The sequence below is a fragment of the Eufriesea mexicana genome, unplaced genomic scaffold (assembly GCF_001483705.2).
Source record: "Eufriesea mexicana isolate 0111107269 unplaced genomic scaffold, ASM148370v2 scaffold588, whole genome shotgun sequence".
In the NCBI taxonomy this organism is placed as follows: Eukaryota; Metazoa; Arthropoda; class Insecta; order Hymenoptera; family Apidae; genus Eufriesea; species Eufriesea mexicana.
In genome coordinates, this window is record NW_016908796.1 from 330,995 (window position 1) to 354,210 (window position 23,216).

At 30.2% G+C, this 23,216-nt stretch overlaps 9 protein-coding genes across 9 annotated transcripts in view; 6 read left to right on the plus strand and 3 right to left on the minus strand.

Moving 5' to 3' along the window:
* The first annotated feature begins 4 nt into the window (after positions 1-4).
* Positions 5-1,437, plus strand: LOC108546224 (uncharacterized). Its single transcript, XM_017898189.1, has 2 exons — positions 5-821; positions 1,160-1,437. The coding sequence occupies exons 1-2, from the start codon at positions 386-388 to the stop codon at positions 1,435-1,437; spliced, it is 714 nt and encodes a 237-aa protein (XP_017753678.1). The 5' UTR covers positions 5-385.
* Positions 1,438-2,063: 626 nt separating this feature from the next.
* On the minus strand, positions 2,064-5,613 carry LOC108546223 (leucine-rich repeat-containing protein 49). Its single transcript, XM_017898188.1, has 7 exons — positions 5,584-5,613; positions 5,197-5,363; positions 4,470-5,108; positions 3,132-4,381; positions 2,693-3,063; positions 2,346-2,582; positions 2,064-2,264 (listed from the first exon to the last, which is right to left on the minus strand). Exons 1-7 carry the CDS (start codon positions 5,611-5,613, stop codon positions 2,064-2,066), a joined length of 2,895 nt encoding a protein of 964 aa, XP_017753677.1.
* Positions 5,614-6,152: 539 nt separating this feature from the next.
* On the plus strand, positions 6,153-6,925 carry mRpL54 (mitochondrial ribosomal protein L54). The gene is made up of 2 exons (XM_017898193.1): positions 6,153-6,266; positions 6,642-6,925. The coding sequence occupies exons 1-2, from the start codon at positions 6,173-6,175 to the stop codon at positions 6,914-6,916; spliced, it is 369 nt and encodes a 122-aa protein (XP_017753682.1). The 5' UTR covers positions 6,153-6,172; the 3' UTR covers positions 6,917-6,925.
* A 1,283-nt stretch (positions 6,926-8,208) lies between these two features.
* On the plus strand, positions 8,209-9,899 carry LOC108546207 (chitinase-3-like protein 1). Its single transcript, XM_017898172.1, has 4 exons — positions 8,209-8,272; positions 8,427-9,088; positions 9,158-9,444; positions 9,533-9,899. Exons 1-4 carry the CDS (start codon positions 8,209-8,211, stop codon positions 9,897-9,899), a joined length of 1,380 nt encoding a protein of 459 aa, XP_017753661.1.
* Positions 9,900-10,347: 448 nt separating this feature from the next.
* On the plus strand, positions 10,348-11,348 carry RpS16 (ribosomal protein S16). The gene is made up of 5 exons (XM_017898185.1): positions 10,348-10,383; positions 10,480-10,524; positions 10,599-10,730; positions 10,967-11,081; positions 11,144-11,348. Exons 1-5 carry the CDS (start codon positions 10,375-10,377, stop codon positions 11,287-11,289), a joined length of 447 nt encoding a protein of 148 aa, XP_017753674.1. The 5' UTR covers positions 10,348-10,374; the 3' UTR covers positions 11,290-11,348.
* A 567-nt stretch (positions 11,349-11,915) lies between these two features.
* On the plus strand, positions 11,916-15,707 carry Clbn (Nuclear export mediator factor NEMF homolog Clbn). The gene is made up of 10 exons (XM_017898181.1): positions 11,916-12,017; positions 12,126-12,297; positions 12,366-12,568; positions 12,643-13,721; positions 13,783-13,963; positions 14,030-14,331; positions 14,429-14,591; positions 14,665-14,965; positions 15,045-15,307; positions 15,509-15,707. Exons 1-10 carry the CDS (start codon positions 11,962-11,964, stop codon positions 15,705-15,707), a joined length of 2,919 nt encoding a protein of 972 aa, XP_017753670.1. The 5' UTR covers positions 11,916-11,961.
* A 462-nt stretch (positions 15,708-16,169) lies between these two features.
* LOC108546208 (serine/threonine-protein kinase VRK1) lies at positions 16,170-18,400 on the minus strand. The gene is made up of 7 exons (XM_017898173.1): positions 18,135-18,400; positions 17,928-17,980; positions 17,786-17,855; positions 17,443-17,639; positions 17,126-17,339; positions 16,392-17,056; positions 16,170-16,298 (listed from the first exon to the last, which is right to left on the minus strand). The coding sequence occupies exons 1-7, from the start codon at positions 18,295-18,297 to the stop codon at positions 16,170-16,172; spliced, it is 1,491 nt and encodes a 496-aa protein (XP_017753662.1). The 5' UTR covers positions 18,298-18,400.
* Positions 18,401-18,979: 579 nt separating this feature from the next.
* gwl (serine/threonine-protein kinase greatwall) lies at positions 18,980-21,314 on the plus strand. Its single transcript, XM_017898174.1, has 3 exons — positions 18,980-19,203; positions 19,283-21,173; positions 21,265-21,314. The coding sequence occupies exons 1-3, from the start codon at positions 18,985-18,987 to the stop codon at positions 21,312-21,314; spliced, it is 2,160 nt and encodes a 719-aa protein (XP_017753663.1). The 5' UTR covers positions 18,980-18,984.
* A 340-nt stretch (positions 21,315-21,654) lies between these two features.
* The window catches only part of LOC108546233 (proclotting enzyme), a 3,767-nt gene continuing 2,205 nt past the window's right edge, over positions 21,655-23,216 (minus strand). The window contains exons 3-6 of the mRNA XM_017898215.1: positions 22,666-23,135; positions 22,157-22,431; positions 21,945-22,090; positions 21,655-21,873 (exon numbers count right to left, since the gene is read on the minus strand). Coding sequence (XP_017753704.1) covers positions 21,718-21,873; positions 21,945-22,090; positions 22,157-22,431; positions 22,666-23,135 — 1,047 coding nt within the window. The 3' untranslated portion in view covers positions 21,655-21,717. The remainder of the gene's footprint in view (positions 21,874-21,944; positions 22,091-22,156; positions 22,432-22,665; positions 23,136-23,216) is intronic.

Consider the following 23,216-nt stretch of genomic DNA (forward strand, 5'->3'; position numbering starts at 1 on the left):
AGAATCTTACATGAAGCTGAAAACGAGGGAACAATTTGACGGGTGATATCCGCGAGATATTCGATGAACAAACTGTAACTCGCGTAATTTCTTTCATGCCGTATATTCGTATTGTTGCGTTTATTAACGATACAATATATTTATCACATTTGTCCGATCGTGTTGAGGAATCGATAATTCGTTATCATAGTGAGATCGTTCAAGCGCCTCGAACTTGTATACGAATAAGAAATGTTTTGCCAACGTATTCTATGCAGTGTTTGTACCAATGATGATTCTTATAATGTTTCGCAAATAAATTTTATACGATAAAAATTAGAAGGAATAATTATTCGCGAGGTATCGAAGAATAGAGTATCTGAATAGAGTAACACTACGATTTGAGATGAAGACCGAGAATGGTAATTCAAGTCAAGTGAATGCCGGGATTGAGCAACGTTTAAGGAGTCCAAAGTGTGCTAGATGTAGGAACCATGGTGTGATTTCCGGCTTGAAGGGTCATAAGAGATCATGTGCATGGAAGGACTGCCGTTGTCCTTGCTGTTTACTGGTGGTCGAGAGGCAACGGGTGATGGCCGCTCAAGTTGCGCTTAGAAGACAACAGCAGGCTCAAGGAAATTTTTTTGGTGAAAACGTTTCAACGGTTTGTCACACACCAATTGATCCAACCGGTTCACCATATTTATTAAAAACCGATCAACCACCGGTTTGTCGAAGGGGGAAGAACATCCAACGTCATCAACTGCATTTTACACAGACCAGCATCAGCGTGACCCAAGGATTTTACGGGCTGAAGACGATTCATGGTTTACCTGCAGCATGTTAGTATTTATGTGACAAATCAATGAAAAGAAAGTTTTAACTTAAAATTGTATTTTTTATCGGAAGCATAAATGTAATTTTTAAATTCTTTCACTTTTGAACTGTTATTCTTGTTTTACTATTATTTTTTTTTATTAATAACACGTATTCTTTGATATTATTTAAGTTAGGATAAGATAGATACGTAGAATATCGTGAAAAGTAACACACATATGGTGTCAGTTGTTTCTTATACATACAAACTTTTGTATGATCATACATAATATTTTCTTACTGATATTTATTATTTGTTATGATATTAGCATTTTTACACTGGTAACTTTTCTTTTTATTATAGTTACCGCAGACGCTCCATTATTAAATGGTTTATCACAAAATCAAGAATATAAACAGGAATCCGAAAATTCCAAAAAGATGCAGCCTTTCCCAAGTATGTATTCTACAATTCCGTGGTTTGAACAAGTCACGGAACCTCGTAATACGAAGAAAAGTTTTGATAATTTTACTTCTGCCATGAACGATCATAACGATATTTCTGCAACTAAAAGTGGACCTTGCTTGGAGAAGAAATCGACGATTTCTTTTAGCGTAGAATCTATCATTGGAACAAAGTGATATGTAACGAATGATTATTCTATACAAGATTACTATTTTATGCATTTCGTTATTGTAAATAGAAATTATTTTTATGGGTTGTTACATCTTATTAATTTATGGACAGTAAATATGGCATATGTGAAATGTTTTTAAAAATTTAAATTATTTTCTTGTGAAATGCAACCCATGTATTTGTACATTTTTCTTTTCTGTTCTCTTTCAAATATACAATGATTATATAGATCCTTCAAATTAACAAGTTTTTAACTTGTATATACTTAAGGTGCATTATCATTACATGATATATTAATGCTAAAATAAACTTACATGATCAGAAATAATTATAGAAAACTTAAATATTACGTAATTTTTCTTTATTATTGCAAATATTTTAAACAATTCAAACAATGAATGAATAAATTCAGCATACTTTCAAAATTATATGTCAGATAAGTAAGAAGTATAAGAACATATTTTGTAAATTCAAATAACTTAATTATTAAATTATATAATAAATTATATAATAAATTATACTACATATTCAAATAAATTTATAAATAATTTAATGAAAAATGTTTAAATTTTACCAACCTCTTTCGTATATGATATATAATATATAATACAATGATATATGTTTATACTTGTTATTTATTTTCTAGTGTTTTACTACAACGTTTCATATATGCATCCATTTCAGAAAAATCAAATAAAGTAGTGTGAATTATTTCATATAAAATACTTGGCCATTTGTTTTCAAGTAACTGTAACTTTTGTATTGCATCTATAGTCAGATTTATCAAATTTAGTAAATGTATTTTGCCTCTATGTCTCCAAATAAGATCTTCCTACAATTAAAAAAAAGTAATATGAAAATTAAAGTTAAATTAAACTAACATTTTCTTATTGTTACCTATCAAGTTTATTACCTGTGTTATACTCGTTTTTCTCCATTGTAATGCTTCCTTAGCAACAACACTCCTAAGTGCTGGATCACTGTTAAGTAAAAATTGTTTGGCAGTAATTTCCCCAGTTTGTCTTTGTACTTTTTCTAAATGAAGTCTTTCTAATAAAGGTTGTAATAAAGATTCTGGCAGTGAACACATCACAATATCAACAAGACCAGCATATTCTTTATTTGCTAAATCAATTTCTTCATGTGTAATCTATTTAAAAAATGTTGCTAATTTTATAAGTAAAAATTAATAATTCCTGTATTTCTATAATGTTTATATGAATCTATACAAACTTATAATAAAAGTTAAACAATATTTACTTCTTTCCCATTGATAACTTTTAAACCCCAATGAGCTAAACGAAATATAGCATAAACTTTCCAATCCTTTGATATAATTGGATTTCCAGTCTCTATATGAATACTTGTTAATCCCTGCACTTCAGCTAAAGCATTGAGTTGTCCAAGATAACTAATATTAGTTTCTTTAAACATAAAATGCTCTATGTTTGGAAACCTATTTTTTATTTTACTTAAAACTTTGGCTACATCATTAAATTGTAGATAATTAAATTTAACTATGTTAACGTCTTGAGCTTTTGAAGAATCCCATAAACGATCAATAAAACGTAATGCGCCTTGACCATAAATATTTAAGCAACGGCCAACTATTTCTATTAAATAATCTCCTCCTATAAAAAAATTAAAACAGATTTTTCATTTATATCAATTAACATATATATGTATTATGATTTTATACCTTGTTCTCTTTCTTTTGATAGATTTTGTAATGGTGCTGAACTTGGTGGTGTTACAGCTCTATATTTAGCTCTAACAGTTGCTGCTTTATTACTTTTATAACATACTACTTTTTTACCTTGAGTACTTTTCATCTTGTTCTTATCTCTTTCTAAATTTTTATATTTTTGCAATACAGTTTTTGTAGTAGATGATGTACTGAAGTCACTTAACATTGACTTGCAACTATCAATACTATTAGTTTTAGAACTTAAAGAACAATATCCAGATGAATCAATGCTTGATTTTGATTGACAATCACTTAGACCATGCTGATCATGAAATTTTATACTTTGAGATATTGTTGTTATATCTTGTTTATCATTTATTGATAAATTAGAAGACTTGAATGCATTATAACACTTATTATCGGCAAATTCAGATGTTGGAAAAACATTCATAGAACCAAATGTTTTATTAGTAACAATTTTATTAATATCACATGGAGAAATATAGTTGTTAGAATTGAATAAATGGGAATTCAAACAATTTTGCAACTTTTCATGACTCTCTAAAGTCTCTGAATCACTACTGGATGTAGCCTCAGTGTCGCTTTTAATTTTTATTTTTGCTAAATTTTTTTTTATTTTTTCATCAAATTTGTTGTTTATTAGACTATCTACAATAGAATCTAAGATTGGTGGAAGTTTAAATTCTAATGGATATGTTTTAGTTGCATCTTTTAATCGAAATAAATTATCACTAGAATTACTTCTTTTCTTTATATTTATTTTTGTTGCTTCTATGTTTTCATTTATAGATGTCAAACTTCCAAAGCCCTTTGATTTTACTTTCTCTAAATTCTTAGGCTTTAACATATTGAATTTATTTGACTTTTGTATTTGCAATGCATTAATGTTACTATTCCGAATATTGTCTTTATTATTGCTGTCATTTGTAGAAAATTTAGGATGACATCTGAGAAGTTCCCAATTTATTTTAGCATTTGATATAATTTCTTCCCGTTGAGCATTCATACAAACTTGTGCACTAAGATTTAAAAAGGCAGAATTATTTTGTTCTTTTGTCGTTCTCCAAGCCACAGCAGTTCTTCGAACTTGTTCAGTAATTGGCATAGTTGATAAAAGTTGTAAATTTGGTAAGTATGATACAAGGAAAGAAACATAATCTCCATTTAATGTTATAGGATTTCCATCAATTGTTATTTCTCTAAGTTGTAATGCTTTAGCAAGACTTCCAATATCTTCAATTCTGAAACATTAATTATGGTTGATCAAGTAAAGTTATCAAGTATATTACAATAACTAATCTTTTACATACAAATTTATAGTATACTTACTTATAAATATCGTTATTACTTAAATACAATTTTTGTAATAGTGGTGTTTTATCAAAACCTAATAATTTTTTTATTTTATTACGTCTAAGATTTAACTCTTTTAATGATGTCAAACCTTGGAAATCAAGATATCCTATTGTTTTAATATTATTTCCAGCTAAATTTAGCACTTTCAAAGATACAAGATTATTTAACTCTGAAACTTGTACAATTTGGTTTCCATGTAGGTCTAAAACTTCCAATTTAGGAAGTTCTTTTAATCCTTCAATTCTTTTTATTCTATTTTTTCCAATCAATAATACTCTTAAATTTTCTAATGTGTCAAAATTGCATATTTTTTCAATCTGGTTATCATATAGATCAAGAAATACTAATTTTATTAACTGAGAGAAGTTACTACTTTCGATTTTTGTAAGTAGATTATGTTGAAGAGACAATAAACGTAAACGTGGCTCTCCAATTATATTTGGAAATGTAGTAAGTCCTCGTCTATCAAGACATATTCTGTCAGGACTTTTTTCTTTTTCTGCAGCTGTTCTTGTTGCCACAATAGTTTTTCCTTCGCTTGTCCATTGTAAAGTAACTGTATTGGAACCATCAACCTTATCATGTTCTATGTTAAATGGAGAATCTGATGGACTATATATAAAATTTATACAAAAGTTTATGAATTTTTTTAATTGAAATTATTAAAAAAAGGCTATTGAGTTATGTATTAATGGAATACCTGAACGAATTATAACGACGTTTAAATAACTTTGGTGGTATAGGAGCTTCAGGTAAAATGGGTAAAGCAGGAGCAATAATCAAGAAATTATTATTTTGTTGATTTTCAATATTAGTTTCTATTGATTCTCCTTTAATTCCATTTATGCTAAAATCTCCTATTTTTTTCTAAAATATTAAGTAACATTACCTGAATTACACTATAATACAAACCGTAAAGGATGCGATAACATAGGAAATGCAATACAAAAATAAAAATGCCACAAATTTAAAATTCTTGTTTCTAACATTAGCATACTCGTGTCTATTTACATATTATATTTTCTATTTATGTTATGAAATGAAAGATGTAATGTTCTTTAACATTTTACGATAAAATCGAACCTACCCGCGTTACTCTATCGTTGCTTACTGGCATTACATAACCGAAACATAAAGGAATAATTGGTATATTGTGTCACAAATTTATCTTAATCATAATCTTAATTATTTAAAAAGATACTAATTACGTTTATAACCTTCAGTGAATCAACTTCTATTTTCATAAAGTTATGATAAAACTAAGCTTAACAAAAGTCCAAAATTTATTGTTTGTCATTGCGCATTTGATTTACTACGGTTGTCAACATTTAAAAGTTCCGCGTTATAATGTAATTATAGCATAGAATAAGCATTATAAATGCAAATGCATTAATTGAAATGATTTATTTAGAAAATATTTTAAATTAAATATATTCAATACCTAAATTTACATTTATTTAATGTTAATATTACTAGTAAAGTATAAAGTAATTAATCAAATGTAATTGTTTTAATATTATATTTTTAGCTTTCATTAGATATATTTATATAAAAGTAAAAGAAATATGCAATTATTATTTAACACTTATTAAATAAATTATATATGTATGTACATCTTAAGCAATATTGGGGAATTCAGTATTTTAGATAGTCATTATTTATAGTGGCATAATACTATGTCTCTCCTATCTATTTTACGATTGCCTAGAGTTAGGAAAAGTATTATTCCAATACAGTACGCAATAAATGTGAAAAATTATGCAGCAGAAGGTAAAAAATACATTGTACTCAAATAACTATATATAATTTGAGAATTTTAATATTTTTATGAGAATAGAGGTTATGTCACACACCCTGTATTTTTCTAACCTCTTATGGCTCGAATTATTTTACAAAAATTGGTAAAAAATTCTCAAAAAATCCAAAAATTCAAATGTACATACTTTTATATAAAATCAGCGAATAAAGTAATACTGTGTTAACACAAAATAAAACAAATTTTCATAAAATCGAAACTGTGTTAATACGAATGCAATCATTGAGTTAATTTGTAACGCTATTTCTTCTTGTAAAATCTATTAACATATTATAACAAATATATCACTTAGTAGAATGATTTTATGCATATATTGTTTTATCTTTTAGACAAGAAAAAAAGAGCTTTTACGAAAGGAGTTATAAATATACAAGTTGAAACAGATGTAAATAAGTTATTAACTTATGTATGCGGATCAAATATTTATAAACAAGGAGAAGATATAAAATTAAAGCCTGATTCTGAATATCCTGAATGGTTGTGGAACATCAGGCTTGAACCACCAAAATTATCAGACTTAGATCCAAATACAAAGCAATATTGGAGATATGTTCGCAGACAAGCATTAATAAGAAATAATCAAATGATCAAATATAAATATTAAATTTAAAAACCCAAGTAATTTTGTATCATATTTTAAAATATTGTTAAAAATTTATGTAAGATATATATAAATAAAACTTTATCTATTACAAATGTGTGTGTTTTGAATGATTGATTCTTTGCATTGATTCTTTATTCATTTTTCAATTATTGTTGTTAAAGGCTCTAATATTAAGAATATATTTCTTTAATATTTAAAAACTCATATTATGAGCGAAATATTTATCTATATATATGAGCGTCCGTTTATTACGAAAAGATTGATTAGAAAAGTGTTATCTAACGGTAATCTCAACTTCCGCATTATTTGTTTTGAAAATAATTACGAATGTTATTTCTGAGGAATTCTTTCCTTTTTAGTTAACAACTTTTCTATATATTTGTAAGTATGATATTCCGAATTAAATTTTTATTATATTAACATACAATTAATTAACAGGTTACACTATATTTTACATTAATTAGTAATATTTGATAAACACCAATTTAAGTTGATAGCAAGTTGATAATGACCATTACGTAGAAATATATCGCGATAAAAGTTTTTGGAACAATATATATCGATCGCAAGATTGTAAGATACGTTTTTAGTATATAAAGATACGATTTAAACGGATAAAGAAAAAGATCGAATTGGAAAGTGATACATCAACAATTTTTTATAAAGGTAAGAGACGAAGTGCCTAACTTTTTGTAATATATTAACATTATAGTATATTATATTATATACTGCTCAATGACAATATAAAGTTCATTGCAATTTTTGCGCAGGGTTGTATTTATTTGAAGATTTAAAAAAGCAATGAAAACATAAATATAATTTCTGTACATTGACATTTGATATTATAGATACTTGGATTTCACTACAAAAATTTTGTCGCGCATTTTATTTTATTAATATTTATATTATATGCTTGACACACAGATTATCAAATATTTACAAATCATCATTTTCATATAAATTATCAAATACCTATTAATAAATTTAATTACATTAACAGATAAATTATTTTACGTTTCTCAATACTAATTTGCTAAGGATTCTTATATAATAAGCCATCAAGGTTCTTAAATGGAGGCAGTCATATACATAAAAATTATTAAAGACTGTTATAAGTACAATTGAAATGTTTTAATTTATATAATTTTACAAAATTTTTAATATTTCTCATTTAAGAGGAATATTAAATTGAGAATTATGAATTAAGTTTCTTGTACTTTATATATTAATAGTTATATATATATATTAATAAAGTCTTAATTATCAGTAATTTAAAAAACGCTTATTCATAGATGTTAAAAACAGTGTTCCTGGTTACTTTATTGGCGTGCGTTATTACGGATGTCATAGCCGATTGTAAGTATAAAAGATTATTAAAGAAATGGCTTATTAATTTTCTCTTGTTATCGGTACCACTAATCGATTCTATAATCTCAAACCTGTATCTTTCCATTCAAGTAGCTAAGTCATGTAAAATACGCACTGTACATAATTTATTTTTACTGTCCAGATAATATCGTTTGCTACTATAATAGACGCGCTACCTATCGTCCTGAAGGTGGAAAATTCGAACTGTTTAATATAAATTCATCTTTATGTACTCATATCATCTATAATTACGTTGGTATTACTAACAATAGTGATATTAAAATATTGGATCCTTGGACGGACTTACCGAGCGGTAGAGACGGTTTTCGAAAGTTTATTAAACTTCATGCGACAAATCCAGATGTCAAATTAATGATAGCGATAGGTGGTTGGGACGAAGGATCCATCAATTTCTCTCAAGTTGTCGGAAATTCTGTTAGTCGTGCCCAATTCGTTGAAAACATAATTAACTTTTTGGAGATTTACAATTTCGACGGTCTTGATCTGAATTGGCAGTTTCCGAATCAGCGGGGCGGCAAACTATCCGATAAACAAAATTATGTAGCCGTATTGCAAGAGTTAAAACAAGAGTTTGACAAACGTAATTACACTCTCAGCGTGACGACCGTCGCTCTTGAAGCGTTAGCTTCTCATTCTTACATTATTTCGCAAGTGTCGCAATACGTTGATTTTATTAATCTGATGACGTACGATTTTCACGGATCATGGGATCGTACCGTAGGAATTCATGCTCCATTGTATGCTTCCTCTAACGAATCCGGAGGCAAAGCTAAAATGAATGTAGTAAGTTTTCGATAATCTTAAAAATGACTGAGAAATGTAGAAAAAGTATATGGAACATTTCCGTTTTAGAATTCAAGTGTTCAATATTGGCTTTCACAAGGGGCACCAGCTAATAAGATTAATCTTGGAATTTCAAGTTATGGTAGATCCTTCACGTTAAGTTCCCGAAGTCACGAAATAGGTGCTTATGCCACAGGTGGTGGTAATAATGGACCTTATACGCAGAAATCAGGCTTCCTCGGTTATAATGAAATTTGCATGTATCTCCAGAAGGGTTGGACAGTGGTACGTGAATCGCAACAACATGTACCTTATGCTTTCAAAGGTAACCAATGGGTTGGATATGACGATGTCACGTGAGTATTCACTTTATAAAAATGTAGCAATAGCGATTTAAAATTAAGAAACAAGAATATGTAAAAATTAATATGTTCACCTTTGCAGATCTATTGAAGAGAAAGCGAAATATGCTAAGAGTATGGGTCTTGGTGGTATGATGTTGTGGAGTCTTGATACCGATGACTTCCATGGTACAAGTGGTAAAATGTATCCACTTTTGAATACAATCAACAGGGTGTTGACAGAAAATACTTTTAGCACATCAAGTCCATCACTACTAACAACACCATTTTTTGACCCTATATGTACGCACGAAGGGAATATTGCACACCCATATAATTGCACAATATATTACATTTGCAGAAAAGTTGGCAATTATTATATGAAATATTCGAGTCATTGCTTGAACGGTTCTGTATACAATCCAGTGACCGAAACTTGTGATCGTCGGTCGAATGTTCCCAATTGTTAAACAAATGGATCAAACTTAATCCTGTACATTATAACGGAATGTAATATTTTATGTATAATTGTATTACTAATGTAATAAATGATTGTTATTTTAAAAAAAGGTTCTCTCTGTTGGTTACTCGTTATTAATTTTATTTAATTTAAACTGTACGGTGTAAATTATTATCACTATTCAATTTATGTATAATTGTAAAGGAAATTAAATTTTAATAAAGAATGAAAATGAAATTAAAATTTCCGTAAATATGTTTATAGAATAAAGAAATCAATAGAATATGCATATTACTTCTGTATGTTAATTTATGATCGAATATTAACTATAAAACTTAACGGAACATTTATTTGACTTTGAGTAGTTTATATATCGCGCTAGTAAACGGAAGTTGTAATACGAATTTGATTAGCGTAGTTAGAAACACTGACGAAAACATTGTGCCGCTCTTCTTTAGTTTCCTTTCCACGACGTGGTTTCCAAAATGCAGAAGGTAGGTTTTTCATATTACAAATTTTGTATATTCGTTGCCTTTGTACGAGATAAATTTATGTTTTAATACCAAGCTAATATCTTATTTTCTTTTTAGAAACAAAAAGAACCAATTCAGTCCGTGCAAGTCTTCGGACGTAAAGTGAGTATTAACTGCCAAAACTGAGTGAGGTTATGTTCGCGCGTGTTCTTTTAAATGTTCGTTTATATTTACAGAAAAGTGCTACTGCAGTAGCTTATTGCAAACGAGGTCGGGGAAATCTTCGAGTAAATGGACGTCCATTAGAATTGGTTGAACCTCGTGTATTGCAATACAAATTACAAGAACCTATTTTGTTACTTGGTAAAGTAAGTACTTTAAACATGTTAATTCTTTGAAATTTCAAGAATAGTTTGCTATATTGCCTTAATTGATAAAATAATAATTTTTATGTTTTTCAATATTACTCTCTGATGTTTTATTATTCCGAATATGATTATTTATGATTATGAAAATAAAGGTACTGAGAATGTACACCATATATTTTTTGTATTAAAGATATTTTTATTTTAATAATACTTAATTTCTTATATTTCTTGTATAGGAAAAGTTTTCTGGAGTGGACATTAGAGTAAGAGTAAATGGTGGTGGTCATGTAGCACAGATTTATGCCATTCGTCAGGCTATATCCAAGGCTCTTGTGGCATACTATCAGAAATGTATGTATTAATGAAAAATTTGGCAGAAAAATATTTTATTTATATAAAATGTCTTTTTTTAGATGTTGATGAAGCAAGTAAAAAAGAAGTAAAAGATATTCTTATTCAGTATGACCGTACACTTTTGGTTGCTGATCCAAGGCGATGTGAACCAAAGAAATTTGGTGGTCCAGGTGCCAGAGCACGATACCAGAAATCTTATCGTTAACATCTACAAATTTTACATTACATTTTATTCGTATAATTGAATAAAAAACATAAAAACAATTCCTTTTGTTCTTTTATGTATAATGTTTCAAACTATACGTAAGTTGGTTCAAACTGTATAGTGCATTTATAAATTATTGTATATGTATAATTAGTACCATTATAATTTAATACTATTAAATTCTCAGTTCAATATCTCGAAAATTCAAAAGAACTTGAATGTTTCATAAATTATTATTAGTAATTCCCAGCGATGGGAAAACTTATTCTAAATTGGTATATGTCATTGACTGATCTCCCCTTAAGTACCTGAAATTTTTGTTTCAGAAATGGACATATCTGTACTTTTACATTTGACTAATTTTACAATTGCTTTATTGGTAGGAGACTGCATTATTCTATTTTTTCTTTTCTTTTCTATAGTTAAATATAGTATTTGGTTTTCATGAAAATTTTATTTGTTAATGTATATATTTAAAAATTAATTTGGATTGATCATTATGTTTATAATTGATAAAGATATAAAAGTTTTATGTACATTCTGCGCATGCGCACGTATATTTATATGTATCAATATGTTAATTGGGAGTACGCATGTACGTATCGTGAGTGTAAGAGTAGCATCAATATAAATTTTTGAACTTTTCAATAATTTAAATAGAAGTATATAAAGATGAAGACGAGATTTAATTCCTATGATATTGCTTGTACAATAAGTGAATTACAAAAGTAAGCAATTATTAAAACTTTGTATCGCAATTTTTTTAATCCTTAAAGGTTAAATCGGAAGTATATAAATATTTTTAAGTAATTTCATATCATAATCTTAACATATAGGCTTATTGGAATGCGCGTAAATCAAATTTACGACATTGATCATCGAACTTATCTTATACGTCTTCAACGAAGTGAAGAAAAATATGTCCTTTTATTAGAATCTGGCAATAGAATTCATACAACGGCATTTGAATGGCCAAAAAATGTCGCGCCGTCAGGGTTTTCAATGAAGGTATTACAGTATTACAAAAGTTGAACAATTTTTTTATAAAAATATTTATTTATCATGTATCTTTATAGATGCGTAAACATCTTAAAAATAAGCGACTTGAGAGTCTTACTCAAATAGGTGTAGACCGAATGATTAATTTACAATTTGGAAGTGGTGAAGCAGCATACCATGTAATTTTAGAATTGTATGATCGTGGAAATATAGTTTTAACAGATCATGAAATGACCATTTTAAATATTTTGAGGCCTCACACAGAGGGAGACAAAATTAGGTAAGCTATAAAGTAAATTAAATATTAAAATTATTATGTAGTGCTAAGACATTAAAAATATATGCAATGATTAGATTTGCTGTCAAGGAGAAATATCCTATGGACCGTGCTCATCAAAATACAATGCCATCAATGAAAGAAATACAAGAGCACTTACAAAATGCCAAAACAGGAGAAAGTCTGAAAAAAGTACTAAATCCACTTCTAGAATTTGGTTCTGCTGTAATTGATCATGTTTTATTAAAACATGGATTTACACTTGGTTGTAAAATTGGCAAGGATTTTAATGTTGTAGAACATATGTCAAAATTAATTCTAGCATTAGAATGTGCGAATGAAATGATGGATTTTGCTAAAACAAATGTTTCCAAAGGATACATCATCCAAAAAAAAGAACTAAAACCTACTGCAGATGGCAAAGAAGACTTTATATATACCAATATTGAATTTCATCCATTTTTATTTGAACAATATAAAGATTATCCATATAAAGAGTTTACATCGTTTGATATTGCAGTAGATGAATATTTTTCTACAATGGAAGGTCAAAAATTAGATTTGAAAGCTTTACAACAGGAACGCGACGCATTCAAAAAATTAGAAAATGTAAAAAAGGATCATGATCAGAGATTAATAACATTGGAGAAAACTCAAGAATTAGATAAACAGAAAGCAGAATTGATTTCCAGAAACCAAGTTTTGGTAGATAATGCTATATTAGCTATACAAAGTGCTCTTGCAAATCAAATGGCTTGGCCTGATATAAAAGTGTTGTTAAAAGAAGCAGAGAGTAGAGGTGATCCTGTTGCATCTGCAATAAAACAATTAAAATTGGAAACAAATCATATATCTTTATTATTACATGATCCTTATGAAGATAGTGATGAAGAACCAGAATTAAAGCCTATGTTAATCGATATTGATTTAGCACATACAGCTTTTGGAAATGCTAGAAAATATTATAATCAAAAGAGATCAGCAGCTAAAAAGCAACAAAAAACAATAGAATCGCAAGATAAAGCTTTAAAATCGGCGGAAAAGAAAACAAAACAAACATTAAAAGAAGTACAAGCTATTCACAGTATTAATAAATTAAGAAAAATATATTGGTTTGAAAAATTTTATTGGTTTATTAGTTCTGAGAATTATCTTGGTAAGATGTTAAAAAATGTATAATATTTGCAATAATAGTCATTAATTTTATAATTTTGTAGTAATTGGTGGAAGGGATCAACAACAAAATGAATTGATAGTAAAAAGATACCTTAAATCTGGGGATGTATATGTACATGCAGATTTAACTGGTGCTAGTTCCGTAGTTATTAAGAATCCTGATGGCAGTCCAGTGCCTCCAAAAACTTTAGCTGAGGCAGGCACAATGGCAGTTGCCTACAGGTATATAAATATTTATACCTTATCGATATATTTTTTATTATAAAAACATTATAATTGCGATGTTAGTATTGCGTGGGATGCTAAAGTAGTAGCAGGAGCATGGTGGGTAAATAACGATCAAGTATCAAAAACGGCTCCAACTGGTGAATACCTTACTACTGGTTCTTTCATGATTCGTGGAAAAAAAAATTATCTACCACCATGTCAATTAGTCATGGGATTAGGATTTTTGTTTCGTCTAGAAGAAAGTTCAATCGAAAGACATAAAGATGACAGAAGGGTCAAGGTGATTGATGATGAAAATGAGCATACAGACTCTTTGATTGAAGAAGATAGAGAAATTGAATTAATGGAGGATTCTGAAGAAGGTGAATTTAAATTATAATTATTTTATACAGATATATGAAATAGATATAACAAATTTTGCTATTATTAATCCATATTTTATTATTTTAAATTAAATAGATGAACAATTTGAGAATAAGAATAACTTAAATCCTATTGAAGAAGAATCTAAAACAGATTTAATTATAGAAGAAAATAATGTTAATCAAGATACTAGCGATGAGGAAGACAATCTATCTCAATTTCCTGACACACAAATTAAAATCGATGTTTCCGGTTCAAAGTAAATATACAGTTTAATTTTTTATTTTTTGTATTATATTTTATTTATAGATAATATATTTGAATATTTATAGGATAAACTTACATGTTGGTAATAATCAGTCAACAGCAATGCCACAAAAAGATTTAGGAGATGTAATTTACTTAGGTGATGATAAGCCTGTATTAATAAACATTGCGGGCAAGGATAGGAGTTTTGAAGCTAAGCAAAAGCCACCTTGTAAAAAAGAAAATAAAGAACAGATGGAAGTAGTGACTAAGAAAAATGATCAAGTTGTTTTGAAACGTGGACAAAAAGGAAGATTAAAAAAAATGAAAGAGAAATATAAAGATCAAGATGAGGAAGATAGAAAATTATCTATGCAAGTTCTTCAAGTAAGTATTTTTTGTTATTAATGATTAATGATACTTGTACTGCTAACAAGTGTGTCATAATAATCTATGTAACATTTAGTCAGCAGGTACTGCAAAAGAAGATAAAAAAAAAAATAAAAATAGAGATCCATCTGGTCCAAAACAACAAACAAAGAAGAAGGGTATAATGAAATCAGCTCCACCACAAAATTCTCAAATTATAGAAAATATTGATGATGAAGATACAGGCCCAGGGCCTGAAGTAGATATGTTAGATCAGTTAACAGGAAAACCTGTTACAGAAGATGAATTGCTATTTGCTGTGCCAGTGATAGCGCCTTATAACACTGTATTGAATTATAAGTAAGTTAAACTTATTTTTATACAGTAATTAGGAGTGTGCGGGATTTCAAAAATATCGGATCGAGATCGATATGGAATGGAAATTTTTCTTGGGATTAAAACGGAATCTCTATCATTTTCACGTCTCATTTCGAGCATCGGCATCTCGCACACCACTAGCAGATGTACTAAAATTTTTGTTCTTTATGTATAATATTTTAGATTTAAGGTAAAACTAACGCCAGGTACGGGTAAGAGAGGAAAGGCAGCAAAAACTGCTATAGCAGTATTTATGAAAGATAAAGAAATCACTTCAAGAGAAAGAGACTTATTAAAAGCTGTTAAAGAGGAAACAATAGCTAGAAATATTCCCGGAAAAGTTAAAATAAGTGCACCTCAAATACAGAAGTTAAAAAAATAGGTGACCTGAGTAAAATTTATTGTAAACACTGTTAATAAACAAACATGTATTTGTACATATTATATATGATTTACTTGTACAAAAGTTATATATGGATAAAACTTTTTTAATAATAGTTCATTTCTTTCAAACATGAATATCCTGGTATCATAAAACAGGTTATAATGCTTTTTCTTCTTACATATACAGAAACAATCATAACATTATTACTTATTAATTTTACATGTTTTGTACAATTTTTTATCATGCAAATGTACCTAAATATATTGATTTCTTTGATTAATAATTATACGAATAATGAAATGTACTTGCAAATAGTTACTTCGTTTGCGCAATCAATATATCAATAGTTTTATAAGTCTTGCTATAAATACAATAATGTACAAAATTCCATTAAATAAGAGAATCTCAATGCGTGTAAACGCACTACAAATGTAAATATTTACTTCACACTTCTAATAATTATGTATCAAACATATCTTCGTCAGATGCACTTTTATCGGTTAACATTGTTTTTGGTTGAGTTCTTGAACTTTTAGGCGTCACATTTTGAACATTGATGGGTCGTGATTTAGTACCTTTTGATATAATCTATGAAAATAATATATAAATAAAAAATAGGACATTTTACTTTCATAACATATTAATATTAATATTATTAAATTTGAAAAATGCATGTATTACCTCTGGTTCAGAATCTGAATTGTTATCACTGCTCTTAATTCTTTTTTTGTTTCTAACTGGGCTCTTTTTTTCATTAAATTTATTTATAGAATTGGCATTTCTTTTTATTTTTTTGACTATTTTTATATCATATTCTTCGTCAGATTCAATCTCATTTAATGCTAGTTTAATATCTTTTACACCACCACGTTTTTTATCTATTACAATTCCTACAGTGCTATCATCGAGACCTCTCTTAGGATTTGGAGTTATTTTTTTTGTACGTGGACTTTTTTTATTCCTGTCAATCGGTTTTTTTACTTTTTGTGTGATGGATTTTGAAACTCGTTCCTTAGGAGAATCAACATCATTTTTAAATTCCAGCCTTCCATCTGGTGTATGTGATAATTGTTTTAATCCTTCTATTAATATTTTTTTAAATTTTTCATAATCTGGTACTTCATTAAACTTTACATTTGCTAATAAAGTCATGTATTTAAGTACAGTATTTGGAACTGATCCTTGGAACGACATATTCAAAAATTCTAGAATATTATTAAAAGCTTTCTCTTTTTGTTTCTGTACTGTAACTGGATCTGATAAGTCCTTTTCCCATAAAAGTGAACCACACAACCATTGGATCATATTGTAACCCAAAATTTCAAAATCACCACGCATTGTTGGTACTAAAATGTAAAGAAAGAAAATTATATTATTGAATACATTAAATTTTATGGAATTATTATAATTTTTACCTCCTATATGAGCATCTCTACTAGTGTATTCAATAGTTCCATTATGTGCTTTCTTTGGATCTAGTTTATATTCATCTTTTGTAGTATAGTGAGATGCCAATCCAAAATCTACAAGATAAATTTGATCTTGTGATTTTAGATCTAGTAATAAATTTGCTCCTTTTATATCTGCATGTACATATGTTTTATAATGGATATATTCTAATACATTTATCTAAAACATTTTAATTATAAAATGTAACAATTTACTTAAGAAATAATTGTTATAATACTTAGAGTTATTTATAATCTAAAATGTTTTTTGAATATACTCTTACTATTTGTAAAGCTATTTTATATACTGTATGTTCTGGAAATCTTCTATTATTTGACTCAAATAGTTTCCACAAATCTGTACCATATCGATCCATTACTACAAATCGGTATTTTGTGTTTTTATATTCATGGCTGCCAGAACCAATATATTGAGGCATACCAAGTGCTGGCAGTTTCTTTTCGATTCTCCAACTATTAACTAAAATAAATTGCATGGTACTCTGTTTCTTATGACGCTTACTTGATAACTATATACATATGAATCATAAAATGAGCAAAAAAGAAAAGTGAAGAATCTACAACTAAAATTAATCTCTATTTAGATATTAAAATTTAAAATCTCACTTTCATCTGGTTTGGCATTTCTCATATAAAAATGCATTTCTACAAACAATGGTCCATTTCCATGTGGTTCCTAAAATTAAAAAAATTTACTAAATTTTACATGACATAAATAATTTAATGTAAATAATTAGTAAATACTTACAATTTTAATTACATTAGGGTATTGTTTTGGAATTTTTCCATTATAAGGTGCAGCTGTAATTGATATTAAAACTAAATGATTATTTATGCATATATTATGTATCAATGTCGTATAAATGCTAAGATATAATAAAATGTAGTCAATATTTTTATTAATAATAATATGAAATATATACATAGTATAACAATGATAGGAATGAATATATACCAGAATAAATTTCACCAAAACCTCCGACACCGATTGACGTGCCAAGAATCCATTGTTTTCTTGCTATATCTGTCAATATTTCACCGGCAGATATTGAATCTGGCAATTTATATGCATTTGCACCCTTTTTTCTAGGCGCTCTTTTTGCCACTTTTCCAGACATTGTGAGGTTACTGAAAATGTATTGTTACAACGTATATAGAATTATGTGATATTCACAAGAAAAATGATAAAGGATTAAGATTAATTTTAAATATCAAGTCATAAAATTTCCACGTTCAAATAAATTTATATTTATGTAAATATTTCATATGGTATACAGAGAGCAACAACGTTTGCAGCACAATTGCAGAGCTACTACGAATACGAAAAAATTTAAAGGCGGGAATTATAATGCTTCAATGCAACCGTTTAAAAATCACGGAAGTTCCTATGCATTTGAGAGAGATGTAAAAAAAATTGGTATTTATGTCCGTACAATACATTAAAAATCATTGTTTTTCCTCACTACAACAAAAAATTTTATTAGTTATTAATTACTTTTAATTTATATTGTATAACGTTAGTTAGTAGGAAAGAATTATTGTTGGCGGCTCTGATTACTTTAAATCACTTGAAGTATGCAATATACTTTCCTGTCACATGGTCACGTACATGTTAATTTTCAAATATGCTAGATAACCGTTAAAATATATTTGTGTACATAAGAGAAAGATATAAAATATGAAAGAACGATGAATAAAACTTCGTTTTTCATGTGTTTTGGAATTATTTGATGAATCGAAATTTCGATATTTTAAGTTCCGTTACGTAGGTTTATAGTTTGGTTTTAGTTAGGTTACTTTTTTAAATGGAAGAAGCGGCGATACATTCGCCAAATTCATGTCTAAATGGTAATGACCAAATCAGTGAAACAGACGACAAAAATTCTTGCGCAAAATACAATGACTCAGAAAATGAACACGAGATTCTATATGGAGAATGTACGCCACAACAGGCATCAGCAAACAGACAGATCAACAATTCTATCTTTAACACTATATCTAAAATTGTTAATCCTACAGCAAAGGTAAATATGTTATTATTTAAAAAGTACTGTTCAAATTTAAAATTTGGCTGCATTACTTAATATTATATTTAATATGTAGGTACCAGATATTCAGGATTTTAAAATTATGAAACCAATAAGCCGTGGTGCATTTGGTAAAGTTTTTCTTGGGCATAAAAAGTCAAATCCTGAGAAAGTATATGCTATTAAAGTAATGAAGAAGAATGAGATGATAAATAAGAATATGGCTTCGCAAGTGATTATTGAGAGGAATGCATTAGCTTTAACACGTAGTCCCTATTGTGTAGAATTATTTTATTCATTGCAATCTCTTAGTAGTGTTTATTTAGTAATGGAGTACATGGTAGGAGGAGATCTTAAAAGTTTGCTTGGCGTATATGGTTATATGGAAGAATCCATGGCAGCATTTTATACTGCAGAAGTATGTCTTGCTTTGGAGTATCTTCATTCTCACGGGATTGTACATAGAGATTTGAAACCAGATAATATGCTTTTGTCAAAAGAGGGACATGTTAAGCTGACTGATTTTGGGCTTAGCAAAATATCTTTACACAGAGATCTTGAAATATCAGATTTAGTTAATTGCACACCTAGTCTTTGTATTAGAACTCCTGGACAACTTCTTTCATTGACATCACATTTATCTTTTGGTTCTGGTCAGAGATCTACAAGTGAATCTAATCTTAGTGACAGAAGCACACCTGGCGTTAATTTACTTTCTGCTTTACAACAAAACTGTACTAAAATTCAATCATCACCGAATTCGGTAGTTTCATCCGCTGCAGCGTCAGATTACTCCAGAGTATCTGGAATTACTCCTTTTCAATCTGCAGAAGATCTTCATATAGTGGATCGTTTGGAGTATAATGTTATTGTCGAGAATAACAGCGAAGAACAAGAAAGTAGTTCTGGAAGTTATCATACATGTGAGGCATCCTTGGTCTGTGCAAATAGTCAACTTAATTACAACATGGAAGAGGAAGATGAATCAACATTAGAAGCTGATCAATCTCAGCAGCCACTTCCTCATACTAGCCCTTTAAGTACATGTATGAGTATGTTTACCAGAGGCGCAAAACGAAAAAGAACTACAACAGGGGTAACAACTGGTTTAACATGTGAACTAAATGCAATGGACTTGGAAGTTGACAAAACACCGAAAAGAAAGAATCGCGGCTGTATATTTTCTAGGAGTCCGATTAGTTCTAATATCTGTGAATCAATAAGACAAATGAATAATGCTAACGATACAACTGCGGTACAAGAAAACGAGTCTAGTGGCAGAGTTGCATTTAGTACACCAGTATCATTCGCGAAGCAGAGATGTTATAGCGAAGAGGATGAGGAAAAATGCGAGGAAGAAACAAGGCGTATGATTAAAACGACAAGATTTCAACTTCCACCAGTTGTTACATCACATTCAGCTCCTGAGATACCTATAGGTAATAGTTTGGAAAAACATCGATCGCCTCAAGGTATATCGCCTATAAAAACACCGGCAACTTCTGGAAATTATTACACACCTTACAGAACTCCGAAATCGGTGAGAAGAGGTGGTCAAGCTGGTCTCAATCGATCAGATGACCGCATACTTGGAACACCTGATTATCTCGCTCCAGAATTACTCTTAAGAAAAGGTCATGGACCTGCGGTAGATTGGTGGGCTCTAGGGGTGTGTTTATTTGAGTTTTGTACCGGTGTTCCGCCATTCAACGACGAAACACCACAGGCTGTGTTCTCTAATATTCTCGCCAGAGACATCCCTTGGCCAGAGGAAGAAGAAGCTTTGTCAGCAGCTGCCGTGGAAGCCATAGATGCACTTCTTACTTTGGATCAATACGAACGTCCTTCTGCGCAAGAAGTACGAGTTATGAAATTATTCCAAGATTTTCCTTGGAACGAACCACTGGAAGCGACACCACCTTTTATACCGCAACCCGATGATAATTATGATACATGTTATTTTCAAGGTAGTTTTAAGTTATATAAGATACTATGGTATACGAATGTGTTCAGTTGTTTAATGTTTGATAAAATAAAGTTTGTTGATTTGTTTTTTAGCACGTAATATTATGCAACATTTAAACGTGAGCAATTTGAGCAATGTTTGAGGTACCACATCAATGGGAAGATAGATGTCAGTATACAGCCTGTTCTGTGACAGGAATAACAGAACGCAAATATTGTTATAGTGTTAAACTATTTTTTATATAGTTGTATATGTATAGTACTATAAAATAATTTGTTACAATTTAGAATTCTTGTATGATCACTTATCCCTGGATGAGCATTTTGTTTTATCAATCTATCGACAATGGTTTGTTAAACAAATTGTACAGGAATAAACTCTAGGAACGGAAGTTACCGTTTTTATTCATATCAAGATTTTCAATAGTTGATGAGTCTCGTTATTATTTTACATGACGCTATGTCGAGTTCGATGGCGTGTGGGTGACAACGACGAAAAACAATATAGTTTATTAAGTAAGACTAATGGATCTTCTAATGCGTGTTTCACTTCATCAAATTTTTGGAAATCCAAGGTAGGAAATGCGTTACTCTAGTGTAAACACCAGGATATTGACCTTTACCGCATCCGATACCCCAACTGACGATACCCACTTGTGTCCAGCGACCGTCATTCACCATTAAAGGACCACCGCTGTCTCCCTACAAAATGACAGATATATTGTCAACAACATAAATTTGATAACGCAACAAAGCAGTTTTACGATACAGACCGAGCAGGAATCCTTCGCAGCTCGTCCCGCACATAAGAAACTGTCCACAATACCACCAGGTGCTGCTGCACCGTACTTCGACTTGCATTCACTGTTTGACCAGATAGGTATCGATACTTCTTGAAGTATCGCTGGCTGTGGCCCACCTTTAACATTCATACATTATGGTACAACTTTTACGAAACTCATCTTAAAATTTCACGATTCCTTACTTTCTCTCAAGGAACCCCAGCCAATAACCGTGGCAATTTTTCCAGAGTACAGTTGCGAGCCACTTGGCAGGCAGATGGGCCGTATTTGTTTCGTAAACGGAACGGGTTCATTAAGGGTGAGTAACGCGATATCGTTGTATAAAGTTCGCGAATTGAAACCTCTGTGTCTGACTACTCGTTTCACTCGTCGTTCGATATGTCTGACTTCTAAATTCGTCTTAATGTTATAGTCTCCAAGACGGACCGTTAATCTCGCTACGTCCCAGGAGTTCATGCTGGAATCATAGAAATCAAGATTTATCTGCCCAACTTGAACTCTTTTTGGAGAAAGTATACGTAACTTACGAAGATTATTCATATCAACGGAACTTTATCAACCAAAGGTGACATTGAACTAATTAATTCTCCATCAATTAATCCTGCATTTCATTACACGGTAACAAATCTAACGATTCTTTTGCAGGATCAGATATACACACGTATGTATGTGTGTTTTTTGGAGGACTTACTTGGCAACGCAGTGAGCTGCAGTAAGAACGTGTTTATCGTCGATGAGGGAACCACCGCAGAATTGCCGTCCACCGTTGAAGAGCGCCGCTATCCAAGGCCATTCGCCGGGGTCAGCGTTTTGACCTCCCACGATCCGTTCCTGATCCTGTACACCGTTCTTTGCCCCGCATTGAGACGTATCGATGCTGGAAATAGTTCCTAAGGGTTTCTCGCTAGTGGTTGGTACAGCAGGAGCACCTGGCCACCAGGCAGGTTTCTTCGTTGGCCAGGTCGTCGCAACGGCAGGTTTTTTCGACGTGAAAACTGGTTTTATCGTTGAGAATGTTGGCAATTCGAGATATGGCGGATGGGTGGGCAGCGGTGGTATGGTATGATCAGGTGGATGCGTCGGGATCGGTGGTGGCCAGGAACCTGGCGTTTGTGGCCTTGGTTTCACGGTCGTCTCTTCCTCCTTGGTGCTGTTTCCTTCCTGAAGCATTGGGCGAATCTTCGTAAAAATATCGATGTACATTGTACCGACGCGGTAACGGGGTGAGGAATAGCGAGCGTC